We start from the raw sequence: 14,987 nt of genomic DNA on the forward strand, positions 1-14,987 counted from the left end.
GTTTGCTTTTGGCAAGGGTGGGCTGATTTCTATTTAATGTATTTGGTCTTTTACTTAGTAACAATATCATCATCCTGGCGCTGGTGCAAGGGGGAGTTGATCTACACAAAAGTTTTGGTGCAGACAACTTGGAAAAATCCACGGTGTGGATTTTGCAGATAGTTCGGGCAGGAAAATTGGCAGCATCTCAGAGATAAAGGAAAACGCGTCATTCATCTCGCAGGGATGATGAGAAAAAGACGAAGGGTCGAGTGAGAAACTGTCAATTCGTGAAACGCCTTTTTTGTTATAATAACAGTTTTGACTACAGGTTGGTGGTTAAAAGCTTCTGGAATTTTGCTAGCTGTCCTTAAAGAGAGACACTGCTGACGCTGGAGCTGGGCCTCAGCCGCTCCTCCATGTCAGATCCCAGCTGTCCGCTTCGCAAACCTGTGTGTCGCTGCTTTCACCTCTCTGGCTGTGGAGGGTACACACGGCTTCGGAGCTGGGGGAAATGTTATTTACGCTCTACAGATGGCTCCACCTGATCTGAAGCCTCATTTTTCTGACACCTCTCACTTTTCGCCTCCACAGCATGATTAGGCCGTAGAGGGCTGACAGATCCGATGACGGAGGGAAAGCGGGGCAGTTCGCGCATCGTTAGGGATGCGGAGGGAGCCGCCGGGCTCCCATCCCCAGGACACAGACACGGAATGCGCCTCTGGCCGGTTGGCTTGGCATGAGGCTAGTTAACCTGATCGGCGTCTGCCAGCACAGCAGGCAGCGCTGCGCATCGCCTCTGCCAGCCACCGGCTCGAGTTACCCCCGAGGGCAGCCTTCCAAATGTGCTCTGCCTTGTCAGCAGAGCGGGGTTCATGCGCCAGGAGAGCATCTTCACTGGCGGGTGGTCGGGTGCGTTCCTGGTTGTAGGGATCTAAAAGGAAGCTCTGTGGCTCATCGTCGGGTTTGCAAAAGATTCGTGAGAAAGGGGAAAACCTGCGAGGACTGAGGCCCAATTCCTCTTCAGACCGCACCCGTGCTGCACGCAGGGAAAGCAGAGGGCCATGTAGCACTGGGCCGGCGGTGTCTGCACTGGGAGCAAAAAGAGATTCTCCTCTCTTCCCTCAGTTAAGAAAAAGTAAAGGGACATCAATTTCATAAGATATGGCACACTGATCTCTGGCAAATAGCCGCATATTGATGGGTCTGCATTTCCCCTACGTTTAAAAGGGACTAACAATAGGGTTCTAACCTGGGCTCTCCGAGCTGAACTCCGCTAACGCAAAAGACCCGAACAGCTGAGTACCGTCTTTATTGCACCCTTCCACCTCCCAGCTCCAAAACAACGGGGGCCGCTGAGCGAGAACGACCCATGCAGGAAGGTGCACAGAGCTCTTCTGTAGGGCTGCTGTTCATCTCGGTTCAGCATCCCAGCACTCAGCTCCTCTTTCCCTGAAGAGCTGCATTCAGCCTAGGGAGAGGGACTTGGCTCCACCATCCATCTCCTTGTTTGTCCTTGGAGAAAACTAAGCATCTCTTGCATCTCAGGAAATACACGGAAAAGGGAGACCGGGGGGAAAGTTCCAACGAGAGAAAAATGACAGTCCCTCCCACAATGAAGAGATGACCTTTAGGAAAGAAAAGAAGAAATGAAAAAAAGGGGGAGGACCCCAATGTCATCTCCTCCTCCGTCCTTCTGCATTCAGTGGCATGGTAATGCCTTACCCATTATAGCTGCACTTGGGCCGTGGAAAAAAAAAAAAAAGGATGGGGCTCGTACTTTTAAAAGCACCAAGCAATTACTGACAGCACAACCCAAGGTTCTGCACCAGCCGCCCCCTTTTCGAGGCTGCTCTCCGGCGGCCCCATTCAGAGGAGAGGTGTGATTGTGGCAGCGGGACCGGGCCGTACCCGTCGATCACTCCCGGGAATCTCGCTGCCACCGCTCTGTCCTCCCCCGTCTCTCCTGGAGCAGCGATGCCAATACTCCTGCGGAGATCTGCCCTACTACTGGGCTCTAACCTTGGCTACCTCAGTTTAATGGCTCCTGCCCAAACTCTGAGAGCAAGTTGGACCGCTCTCCATATTTTATGTGTAAAATGGGCACAGATTCTTGGAGAAAATGACCCTAGAAAACATATTACAAATCCTAAATGGGTTTTTTTTTGTTGGTTTGGTTTTTTTTTGTTTTTTTTTTTTTTTTTTTTTTTTGTAACACCAATGGGAAGTGCCCGGTCCTGCCTGAGAAACCCGCTACTGCACAGGAGCTCCTCACGAGCGTGTTGTCACCTCGCATCTCGTTTTGCCATACCCTATCGCGGAAGATTCTGCAGCATATTGTGCATTACAAACGGGATCTGTAGGATTCGCAGGGATGTGATAATTAATTCAGCGAGGATGATGCTTAATATGGACTGGCCCGAAAGAAACAAGGTCTAAAAGGAATATGTGTGTGAAGGGGAGGGGGAAGGGAGAAGGAGGAGATGTTTAAAGTGGTTGAACAATAAGGCAAATGTTCAAAAGCTACATTGCATTTGCTTCCCGACCTCAAGAGCAGCTTGAAGCTTGGCATATGCTGCAGTTCCTTACTCATCACTGAATATAACTGGTAAAGCCCATCCTGACTTACTAAAGGAAAAGGCTCTGCTTTGCACCACTAGTTTGTCCACTGCACCCGAGGACTTGACCTTGGCAAAACTCTTTCTCCAGCCGGTATCACAGCAGACTCTGGCACTGCTCCAGTAAGGCTTAGGCTCCAACCTCCCAGGGAGCGCCCCCCACCCACGTCCTCCCTCACCCCAGTCCCCACAAAAGCATCCCCCTCTCTTTAGCTGAACCCTCGCGTCTGTGGACTACTTGGTGCTCTGCAAACTGGAGAGCGACAGCCCACGGCACTTATCCACGCAGAGCTATAGAGCTGGCACGGGTCCAGCCTTTCCCGGTGTGCCATCCCCACACAGCACTGCAGCTTTGGTCATATGAGCAGAAATGATGAGAAAAGCACTTTTTAATCTTTTCGCACTTGCTTCCCTGTTCAAACAGTTGCAGGATGGCTATGACTGACTTGCTCAGCGCTGAGGATATCAAGAAGGCTGTGGGAGCCTTTTCAGGTGAGTGCTTTTTTCTTTTTTTTTTCCTTCTCTCTTTTCCTCCTTTCATCTCTTCAGGTTAGGATAGCTGTGCATTTATTTTAGCTATGGGAAGATTAGAGGAACTGGCTAGACAATACTTCTAATGAGGATGTGTTTTCAGATGTTCAATGAATGCCTCTGACAGGTTTATGAAGTACAAGGCTGCATCCTCAGCAAAGTTGTCCTGCACATTACAGAGGTGAAATATTTATTTTAAAGGAAAGCAAGCAGTAACTGCAGACAGACTTTGCTTCTACCGAGAGGATACTTTCAAAGGGAACAAACCCCTCGGCGAACCAAGCTGCATTTTATCTTGGTGTGGGATAGAAAAGTCAGCAGTGGATGTCGGCAGCTTCCCACTCATCCCTGAAATTTAGTTTCAGATGTTACAAAACTGCTGTTTCCCGTTCCAAGAATATAAGAAACCGCTCTTGTACTTCCTCTGCAGAATCCCCGGGTGGGCTTTGCTTTTCGGGATGGACAGAAGGCAACAGTAGAGCAAGCGGGTGCACTGCTCGACTGCAGGGGCTCCCTGCATGTCGAATGGCTGCAGCGGTCCACACTTCCCTCTCAGACTCCCCGGGGTATCAGATGTTCCCTACCCCTCTCATTCATCGCGACCCCTAAAACTGACAGCAAACCCTCTTCGTGCTTGCAGAGATTCAGGTAGTTAAGGTTGCTCTCAAAGAAACGCCAGAAATCGTGCTCCGGGATGCACGTTATCCCCCCCCCTCCCCCAAGCTACCTGGCTGACCGCACCATCTCGGGGAGCCGCCTCTGCCTGTCCTGCTCTGTGAGATGACCTTCCCGAACAGACAGAAGCGCAAGACCCGCTGAGCCCGACTCAGCTCAGAAGCCGGAGAGTCAGAGGGAGCGACAAATTGCTCTGCTGAATCCAGCAGCTGTTTTACTCATTAGCTTCCATTGTTCTACGGCCATCTCCAAGTCCCGGAGCAGATGCAATTAGCAGCAACTAATGACAGATCTCAGTCAGATCACGAAAGACTGAGCCTCCTTAATTTTATGTAATGGGAAAATAGAATGAGGCGGGAATAAGAATGCATGGGGAAGGAAAAAAAAAAAAAGTCCACCGCACGTTTTGGAGGTCACTGTGTGGTATTTCTAATTCACATCACAGTAGTTAAGCTGCCTGGGTGAGACAAAAGCGGGTGCGGTTAAAGGACAAGGGAGGTGGAGCAGGTAAACTCGGCTCCCATTTCAAGGGCTCTGGGTTGTTTGTTTTTTTCCTCCCCGGAGACAGCTCCTCGCAAGGTCTTGCAGGCAGCGCGCCGTGCAGCACTCTCTTGCAGTGTCTGAGCTCACACACCACGATTGCACATTCCTTCAGCGGTTGAAATGCAACACTGATTTCTAGTAAGTCTCCAGGAAAAGAAACAGTGGGGTGACACACTTCTCGCCAATGCTTGAGCAAGAGCATTTGGGGTTTTTTTTTTCCAGGGGTGGAAATGTCAAAAAGTGACAGCTATCTAATAGTCTGAGTCCGCTCTCAGATGCCTGTTCTAGTGTAAAACTTAGCAACCCCCCCCCCCCCCCCAAATAAAACAAAAACAACACACCAAACAGGTTTAAGGCACTGAAATGAGACCAAGTACAGTAGACCTCAGCTCCCAAAGCTCCCAAGTCTGTCACAGACTTCTTGTGTGACCTTGGGCAAGTTTCATCCTTCTGTAGCTCAGCTCTTCATCTGCAAAACGGAGACATTGCCCCTCTGCCCCTTTGTTTATTTCCATTAGCAACTGTGAAGAACGGACGATTTCACTGAGTACATCCAGCTCTTACCACAGCTTGGCTCGAGTGTTCCTCCCAGGTTAGGAGAAACAGCAGCATGGAAGAAAACCACGGGTATGTGTTGGTGTGTGTGTTTCAAGGAATTTTCTAAGAAGTTCTCTGGTTTTTCATCTCTTATAGCGGCTGAATCTTTTAACTACAAAAAGTTTTTCGAGATGGTAGGATTGAAAAAGAAGAGCCCAGAAGATGTGAAGAAGGTTTTCCATATTCTTGATAAAGATAAGAGCGGCTTCATTGAAGAAGAAGAATTGAAGTAAGTAAAATTACGTCCTTTCTTAAATAACCCCGCCTTAAGAGTCTAATTTCCTGTAGGTTATTTTTACAAGACTCTAGGTAGTAACATACAGCTCAAGCTCTTGACTAGTATTTGTGTGCTATGACAGTTGTTTGCTGAGCCTATGATCTAAAGACTGTTGGAGATAGCTAGTTGTCACTTCGATTGCAGGATCCCTGAAACACATGAATGGTCAATACCTTACAGGTAGCTCTTCAACCAAATGCAGTTTCAGAGTAAAGTGCTTCTGAATGTTAAAGAAGGTCAACAACAGAAGACACAACCCTAGATTCCAACTTGTGTCTCAAATCAGTGGTACAAGTAAATATGAAGTATAATTGTTCTGCAGAAAAAACCCCCACAAACCTAAAAACAAACAAACAAACAAAAAAAAACAAAACAAACCTTCATTTTTTTCTATGCCTCCCCCTTAGGTTTGTCCTGAAGGGCTTTACCCCAGAAGGAAGAGACCTATCAGACAAAGAAACGAAGGCTCTTCTGGCTGCTGGAGATAAGGATGGTGATGGTAAAATTGGCGCTGACGGTATGTAATTACAGGAGTAACTTTGACAGTAACAACCGAATATTACCTTTACACACAAGAACTGAGGAAACCTAGTAATCACTGGGGGCTGTGACCTTCTGAAGGGCACAATTTGTTTTTAGTGAAACGCCGAGTCCTGCTCCATTTGCCATACCTTGCTTGAAGGCGTTAGAGGAAGAGGAGCCGAGTTGTGACACTAGAGGGGGCAGGAGCTCACAGAACCCGGCTACGGGTCGGGCACTCCGCAGCGCAGGACTAAGTACCCCCCCAAACTCCACTCCAGTTACTGTAATTTGTTGATATCAGTGGAGTGAGGATCAGGACACCGCGAGTTCAGAGACCGAGGCCTGACTATAAAGCTTGGAAAGAATAAAAGCTGGGCCGCCAGCATTTTTGCTTGATGATTAATTAGCGGGAAAGTAGTGTGTGACTTAGCAAAGCACTGCTCTTAAAATTCAAAGCACACCCATTTTGCTACAGAATTTCTATACAATAAAAGTCTATCCAGCTTATACTAGTGTTTACGTGGGTCTTCACACCCAAGAAAGCTTGTCTCTCCCTTTTACTGAATCTGAGAAATACAAGAAAAGAACAACTTTTCCACTCACAGCATTGCTCAAAAAGCTTGTGCTGTTTTCTATTCCCCCTTGGGATGAATAAGCTTAGCCTACATACAAAATGTCTCCTTTTTCCTCTTTTTGAGAGGTGAGAGTGAATGAAACACACTGAAGGAGACAAGAAGAGATGCAATTCTAAACTAAAACTTTCCTCATTGCAGGAGATAGAAGTTTGTGGACAGAGTACTAAATCACCTAGAGAGCAGACAATTGCTAGGTTTTGCCATATCGATAAGCCATATCATAAGTCGAAATCTAAAAAATACCTAAACTCCCTCACACCTCTCTGTGTTACCTAATCTCTGCAATTTGAAAAAAATGTTATCTCAAAAAAAAAAAAAAAAAGAAAAGAACAAAACAACCAAACAGGTCAATTAAAAGAGAAATAAAAAGCAAACAGTTAACTAGCACAGTCTCCCAACTTAGAGGATGACACACAAAATCAGCCACCAGCATATCAGTCAGGTGATGCACACTGGCATATCAGTGACTATGGCCCTGTTCCTAGACCAAAGCCTCTTAATTTCTCCAATTATGACTATATTATGGTTGTGGGGAAGCTCCTGCTAAACTTCAGCAGTGCTGCTGAATCCAACGTGGGTGTCATTACTTGAAACTTCATATTCTTTAGTACATGGGTCTTCTTTATACACACTAAAATTAGTGCCAGTAGTACTAAAATCACTGGGCAAGTTTTTCAAAAGAAAACTTAATTCAGATAAGTAAGCTTACAGCTGATCCACCAGCCTCACATCAGGTAAATTTTCAGCTATTCCAGAAGGCTGCAAATCAAAATTAGTCTTAATCAGAATAAAAGAACAATATTGCATAATGATTTTGGCTTGTACAAGAAAATACAGCATTAACCTTTATATTTAAGACTACCATAACATTTTCCTTTGAGTTGAAACAATGCCTGAAACCCAGTACATTGTAATAAAATAATATGAAATGCCTCTTCTCCTTATCTCTTTCATCTGCAGCTTTTACTGTTCCCTAACTTTGAAATGGAATTACTCTGCATTTATACTTGATAATGAGAAGAGAATGATGTGCTTTTATCTTTTGATTCTTCTGATCATACCCCTACCATACAACACTACTGGTTTCTTTTCCATTTCTTAAATTTCACTCTAACAGCCAATTTTTACACCAGAAAGGCTTGAGATACATACGAAAGTTAACAGCTGGGACTGTGACCAAAGGATGAGGAGGACAGATACTTCCCAGTTTTTCCTTTGGTCCATAAATCCAATTCAAGAATGTAACTGCATATGTAAATAAAATGTAAAGTCACTAATGTACATCACATTCATATGCAGTATTGCAATGCTGTATTTCTGTTGCAAACCATTTTTGTTTACCTGCAGCTGAATTGTCAGGCATCATATCTACCCCTTGTTTCAAACATCAGCTTCCTAAATCACTAAAGATCGCAAACAAGAAGCCTTTCACAGGGGTTAATGTTAATTCTCCTGATGGCCCTTGAATGCTGTCCCTCAGGAGCCCACAGCAGTTATAAGAACTGATCTTTAGGGATTTTTAACACCATAGAGACAACTTCTCAGATGTATCATCACAAACATTAATCCCAACCTAATCAGCCTTCTTCTAGCTGGGATCTCACACTACAAATTTTCTTAGGTCTCTTGCTTTAAACCTTTTCTCATTCCCACAAGACCATTCAGCTCTGAAATAGTTTCAGCAGTTTACCTCTTGTCCGATCACAATTTGTAATTTGTGGCCCAAGGACCAGTTTCAAAGAGCTGAAAACTTGCAGCCAGTTCCTGTAAGGCATGATCATCTACTGTGCAGTGCCAAATCCCCTTCATATTCCACCAATGCAGTCAGAAGATGATGAATCTGAAAAAAAATTGCAGGTCAAGGCCAGGTTGTGCTAATTACACAAGCAACCTTAGCTTTCAGATAGGCTGAAAAATGATGCTGAAGCAGCTCTGCCAGCTTCAGGAAAATATTTACAAGAAAGAGGAAAAAAAAAAGTCAAAATGTTGTTTAAAATCTATTTTGTGTATTGGCATTGGACATGCACATCATGCCTTTTAGTTTCTTGATATTAATGGACTTGAGAAAGTACACAGAGAACTTTCGAAGATCATGCACTGTAGGCAGCACAAATCCAAATTTTTATCCTTGTAAATCAGAATGTTGTTAAAATCTGACATTAAGCATGCAAAATTACAACTATTAAGTCATGACCTTACCAGGTGAAAGCCATAACAAAAAACCAAAATCATTTGGAAGTCCTTCTGTTCTTGTCCTGCTTTGTGCTCCTATATCTTCTATAATAAATTAGTGTAAGTCATGACTTATGAAGTTTCCTAAACAGATTTGCTGTTGTAAAGAAAATGTAAAAAACAATCTGATGAGAGAAGTCATGAGCCTACAACATGTCCTCTGTAATCATGTCTGTCATTTCGGTAAAATCCTAGAGGGCATGCATTAGGCTGGTATACAGTATTAAACTGTACTGAACACAGTGAAACAATCTTCTCCTTTTAAGTCAGAGCTTTGACACAAAACAGCTAGTAAATTATTTTGCATGACAAAATGGTCTAAATCCTTGCCATTTAAAGCTACTACTTGTGCAAAGAAAGACATAACTTAATTTTGTTTGGAAGGATAACTACAACTGGAAACAAGGATGAAGTAAATCACAAGGATTCCCTTGCTAACAGGCCAGTCAGAGACAATAACCATTTACAAGGGACCAATATACTGTGTCTTATCTCAGAAGTTTTGCATATGTGAATACACTTTGTAACAATGCTTCTACAAGCCACCTGTGGTTGGACTAACCTTCATACAAAAACGAGTAGTGAACCAATTTACAAGATTATTCAACTGGAACATCTTCGAAATATTTAAAATACATTGAAAATCCTGGGAAAAGTTAAATTGTTACAATTACTCAAGAAGTAGTATTTTATGGTTTTCTGGCTGTCAGAAAATACCTGTGAAATATATTGCTATTAAGGGATAATAGCACTATCAAAATGTATTATAGAAAATGTTTGGCTGCAAGTCTGAATAACCTTTTCCAAACATATTCTGTAGATACAAATTATTATAAAAGGATTTTTCTGTAATAAGTATGACAACTTGTTTTAACAGTATATGCAGAGTTAGTTTTCCCTTTTGGAAAGGTTTCATCCATTGCAGTTCATGTTTCTCTCTGCGGGATTTATTCACACAGAGATTTAATAATCATAGCCTTTCTCCTGCCCAGAATAGTTAGGGTTTTTATCACAAGCACTTTATGTTATCTCTTAAATGCAGTTTGCAACACTTTCAATCTATGTACTCACCAGGTACAGGATTTATACATGTTTAGTGTTAAGTAACCTGCATCACTAATCCTAATTTGGATGTACATCTTTCAAAACAATGGATAAATTTGGAATTAATTTAAACCCTCTGACATTTTTATTTCTCAGTCTGGTTTGTCTGCATTTGGCAACGTGTTTTTTGGACACGTCATCAAAAGTGCTATCTGTTTGCACACAACAGCCAATTAAGATCTCACTTGTTTAGAGTTTAGCATTTTTCAACTGAACTCTAGAATATTCTTTAAAATGCCTGATTTTCATCTTCTATCATTTTAAGTTGCCAGACTTTACTCTTCATTACTCCAAACTTCAGTAATTTTTTCTTGAGACTTTACAGACGACTGCCTCCCCTATTTGTCATTTTCCTCTCAGCTGATTATGTTAAACCCATAAACCACTCTCTCTGCATACCTTCTAATCCCTTTATCATCTTTGTTGCCCTTCTTGGGATTCCCTCCAGTCTGTCATTTTCAGCGCTCTGAGGCACATACAACTGTGCAAGGTATTCTCATGTGTAACTCTTCCAAGGTTAGATGCAGTTAGGAATTATAACCAGGCAGCTATTCACCAGGATACAAATGTGCCTTTTCCATGCTTTATCTCCCAGCTGAAAGGCATAATATATACTAAAGCATAAAATAACCCCAAACTGCAGATAGATACATTTATGTAAATATTATGGATGTAACACTAATAAAAGCCACAGGGTAAAATCCTGGTCCTCTGACACCACAGGAATTTTTCTCATTCTTACAACATGGTCAAAATTGCTACATAGCTTGGTATCTGGCTTCTGTTTTTGTAATCTGTCATTTTCACTCAATTTACAATTACAAAATTGAGTTTAAATGCAATATAATTATAATATGGGACACGAATACTTTGAAAGACTCATTAATGATTCTCTTTGCCAAACCCTGATATAAAAGAAATTTATCTCACTGCAAGATTAAATTTCTAGTTCTTGCCTTCATCCCATTGAGATTTACAAAGAAATAACCGAGAACTAATCAAGTTCTTCAGATGAATAGTGGTGGAAGTCTTACTGTCTGGCATGTTTAGCATTTCTCCCTTACTCTCAAAACATCCTTTCATTTCATTGTAAGATTGCCCAAATCATACTTTCCCTTTAATTAACTTGGATTTCTTTGCTCTTCTGTTATTGTGATGTTTCTGCTACACCAGTGACTCTGTATTCATTTTAATATGCTTCCTTCTTCTTTAAATTTTGGTATTTTAAATATTTTTTCAAATTCTTTCCCTTCTCCAGAATTTGCAACTATGGTGGCTGAATCATAAAGGCTTTGACCAATGCAAACCCTTCACCCATCCTTCACTGCCCAATTCCAACCACCTGCTGACTGCTTTGGCTCCTGTTCTATTTATTTATGTTATTTTATACTCCAGCTCTGTTCTCTGCAATCCTGCAACTCTGTAATTGTGCTGAAAGACACTGTTAAAATAATAAAGGTCACATCAATCTGGGCTTTCTTCTCTCTCACTACAACTTGTTTCTTGTTTCATGTAGGCTTGGCACACGCTGAGAGAAAATGTTACTGGTTTTTTTGCTGACATCCCTGCTGCTTTATCCCTAGCTAGGGTAAAGTAGGAAGAAATTTTAAAAATTATTTGGGATAAAACATGCATATAATGAGTCATTCAGTTCAAGTTCTGAACAGTGGCAAAACTGACTGCATTATTTTTAAGCCATCCCTGCTAAATGGGTGCATACTCATAGTCCGGAAAATCTCTAGTGATGGAAAATCTCTAGTGATGGCAATTACCCAACTTCATTTGGCAGTTTGTTCTTTCAACTTAATCAGTGTTATAGCTAAAAAGTATTTCCTAATATTTAATCTACATCTCCTCTGCTGCATTTTGGTGATCAGTAAATTGATCCTTGTCTGTATCATTTTTAAAATTTGCCCAGTGCAGGGGGATTTTTGGATAAAAGGTTTGACAGGAATATCAGTTGGTGCCAATCATACATGAAGATAACTTCGTAAACTATTAAAAAGCAGTCACTTCTGAGACACAGGGTATGTTTACTAGCAGTGTTACACAACTATCTAGGACAGGAAGAATGGAATACTCACAAGAAAGGAATTTCAGGAAAGAGAACACCAAGATTCAGGTGTGACACTGCAGCTGATAATCCCAGCGTTAAAATAGTAAATTAAAAAATCCCATCAGAAAGAATTTATTTTAAAACTTTACCAGAGAAGTGAATATCTTCTTTGGAGTTACATATAGGAAACTGATATTTATGCTAAGGAAATTATTAGCCAATTGTAAGCCAATGACAGGTCTCAATACTTATTCCCCAAATCCTGTTCAGTAACTTTGGCACCAAGTTTATGCTTTTTACCTATGTTGTTGGGGGTGTTTTGCTTTTAAAGCAAAGATTAAAGCGGGGGGGGGGGAAATCCTTTCAGGCAACATCTCCCCCACGTCTTGACAGAACATCGATTATTACTGCAGTAAAATGGAAGGATATTTTCCACTTCTGTATTCCAAACTATTCCCTGCAGCAATAATACCTTATTCAATGTAGATTTATTATCACAAATTTAGTAGAGACAAAAAGATACGGCTGAACCCCTGTCATCATCCCCCTGTACAGAACATGATCCTCTGCCACAGCGATTACCCAATGCTACTCGGGAAGCCAATAAACGTTCCCTAAAGCCATTCTAGACCCTCACTCTGTAGGAAATCGCGAGGAAGACTTTTTGCTGAAGATGCTGTGCGTTCAAAAGAAATCCTTTGGTTTTGCACACTGTATATACGGTTCTGAAGGATGTATTGATTTTTAAGTATTCTAAATAAAGCAAATGAAAACGGATTGCAGCGGAGCGAGTTTATGTCCTGCTTTTTCCCGGCAGCTGCTGACCTCGCGTGGCGATAAAGCGTCATTACAGGAGCTTTATTACAGGGCTACCGAAAAGGCATCCGGAACCTCGCTACTGCAGCACTGAGAATGAAGGTCCAGGGAATTCCAGGTCCGACATAGAAGTCGCTATATAAATAAAGCCCTTTATAGTCCCTTTCTATTCTCTGAAGCTGCAAGGATTTGTATTTTAATGCTTCACTGTATGGCACGAAAGCTAAAATTTTAGCCAGGGCTTTACAAACAAGCAAAAAAAAAAAAAAAAAAAAAACAACAGAACAAATAGCAAATAAATAAAGCCACTAATGAGTCAAAAAAAAAAATTTCTAGCAGATTACGTGAAATAAATCAAGTTACAGCAACATCAAAGGGGATATTTCACTAGCATAAAAGTCTGAATACCCCAATGATCCCTGTCTCAGTGTTTCTTCATGTTACCTCAATCACTCTGGAACAGGCAACACTGAGTGCCTAACTTGGCCTGAAAATTTTCAGCCATAAAATAATGGAGAAGGTGAAAAGAAATATCCTTTATTTTCAAACTGAAAAAGCCACAATGGGTAGAGAGACCTCCAAAATACCATCTTTACTTTTCATGCTGACCGTACAAGATATTCTAAACACGCATTTGGTCAGTTTATTCAAATATGCAACCGGTATACTCAGGTCCTGTATTCTGAGATCTTATACCCAGAATTCTCAAAAGCTCTATTTAAACACACCCAAGCGCATTTTAAAAGTTCAAATTTCAATATGCATCTATCACCAAAGAAAAATAATTCAAATAGAAGGGTAATATACGTAAGTCTCTGCCCAGAGACAAAATGACTGTTTTATCAACTGCCATCAAACTATTACTTTCTTTTCACTGCTGGATCTTCAATATTTCTCTTAGACTCTTACTTTTCCCACTAAAATTTCTCCCAAATTTTCAACTGTTTCCTTTCAAATCAACAAAAATTTTCATAATTTTCCTGTTAGTTGGATGTTATCTAGACATGACTCAAAATACAGCAAACAAATGCAAAATTTAAAGTTACAATAAAATATAAAACAGAACATTTTATATACAAAATATTGAATTATTCATTCTCATATTGCTCTTGCTTTAATGTCTTTGAGACTGTCACAGAAGCTACAGTAAAGCCTGAAGAAAGCAGAATTTGCTACAAAATTTAATCAGGCTTTCTGCACAGTGTGGATTATAGTATGCTAGACAAATACAAAAAATCCACATTACCCTGCAATTTACTATTTCATGAAGAAAGATGTTTTAATTTTCAGATGCATAAGCAAAGGAGCAAAATTACATTTCTCCAAGAAACATTTACCTTAAATTTCTTAATTGCAATCTTATATCTTCTTTGCCTTGAACAGTAAGTGTTCCATAATTTTCTTCCCTGTTGTAATACAGTAGAAGTTATGAAAGAAAAAAAAAAACAAAACTTCAGCCTTCATGTTAAAGACAATTTTTTAAATAATCAGTACATATCCTTTACTTAGATTCATATCCAATGGTTTGTAATGAGACACAATTGAATGACACATTAAAAAAATAGACACTACTTGTTCATACTGGTATTGTGTACTGCTAGAGAAGAAATTGCTTGCTCTGAGCTACAACTCAAGAGGAAGAAGAGCCAAATCCTCAAGTCATAGCTAAACCATCACTGCCTGACAAATGACATTAGCATTTAACAGAAAGAGTTTGTATTAGCAGACTGTCACCAACTCTTAAGATTTCTCCAATCACCATTTACCATTACTAAATCCTTAACCAACAAATGCATAATTGTTTATGCATTAAGGGTCCTGCCAAGCTCTTAATGGAGTTTCATGGATCAGCAATTTTCCACATGTCTTATTTTGGGAATCAATGGACTGGAGGCCACAACACCTGTTCACTTTGCAGAAGCTGAACTAGGATTTATATTTACAGTCTATCCACCAGTCCCAAGCCCAACACTGCCTAATGTCCTGCGATTGCTTCAACACTTCCTTCACTTTGTCAATGCAAAGGTTGCTCATTGCTTCTTTTGCCTTTTTTAACTGAACTAAATGTTTCTTAAGACTGGTAATGCAGTTCATGTTTCCCTTTCCTGCAACACACACACAGTTTTAGCAGAGCCTCTGTGCCATATAATCTAAACATTAATAACATTATGTTCAAAACAGAGTTAATATTGTTATGGAATGACAAAGTGCAGCACTGCACAATATTTGCAACAAGTTTTGCCTTAACAAAACAACATCAAAAATTATGCCTAAAGGTTCATTGAAGTAAAAAGTTAGCCCACAAAATTTTTATTAATGAGCATAATGCACAAAGTAACTTCATTTGACTCTAAAATCCTAGATTGAGATTTAAATGGCTGGCAGATAGAGAAGCCATTCTT

General features: G+C 41.0%; 1 protein-coding gene and 1 long non-coding RNA gene across 3 annotated transcripts; one reads left to right on the plus strand and one right to left on the minus strand.

Moving 5' to 3' along the window:
- The first annotated feature begins 2,842 nt into the window (after positions 1 to 2,842).
- Positions 2,843 to 11,191, plus strand: PVALB (parvalbumin). 2 transcript variants are annotated; one of them, XM_069002890.1, is made up of 5 exons: positions 2,843 to 2,920; positions 3,022 to 3,089; positions 5,040 to 5,172; positions 5,628 to 5,737; positions 10,972 to 11,191. In XM_069002890.1, exons 2-5 carry the CDS (start codon positions 3,029 to 3,031, stop codon positions 10,998 to 11,000), a joined length of 333 nt encoding a protein of 110 aa, XP_068858991.1. In that variant the 5' UTR covers positions 2,843 to 2,920; positions 3,022 to 3,028; the 3' UTR covers positions 11,001 to 11,191. The 2 variants fall into 2 exon arrangements, with proteins under 2 accessions (XP_068858991.1, XP_068858990.1); XM_069002889.1 differs by lacking the exon at positions 2,843 to 2,920 and having other exon boundaries at positions 2,933 to 3,089.
- Positions 7,028 to 13,991, minus strand: LOC138104098 (uncharacterized). The gene is made up of 3 exons (XR_011147930.1): positions 13,923 to 13,991; positions 8,068 to 8,217; positions 7,028 to 7,136 (listed from the first exon to the last, which is right to left on the minus strand). It is a non-coding gene; the product is annotated as an uncharacterized lncRNA (long non-coding RNA).
- Positions 13,992 to 14,987: the final 996 nt, after the last annotated feature.

Source organism: Aphelocoma coerulescens, chromosome 1A (assembly GCF_041296385.1).
Source record: "Aphelocoma coerulescens isolate FSJ_1873_10779 chromosome 1A, UR_Acoe_1.0, whole genome shotgun sequence".
Classification (NCBI taxonomy): domain Eukaryota; kingdom Metazoa; phylum Chordata; class Aves; order Passeriformes; family Corvidae; genus Aphelocoma; species Aphelocoma coerulescens.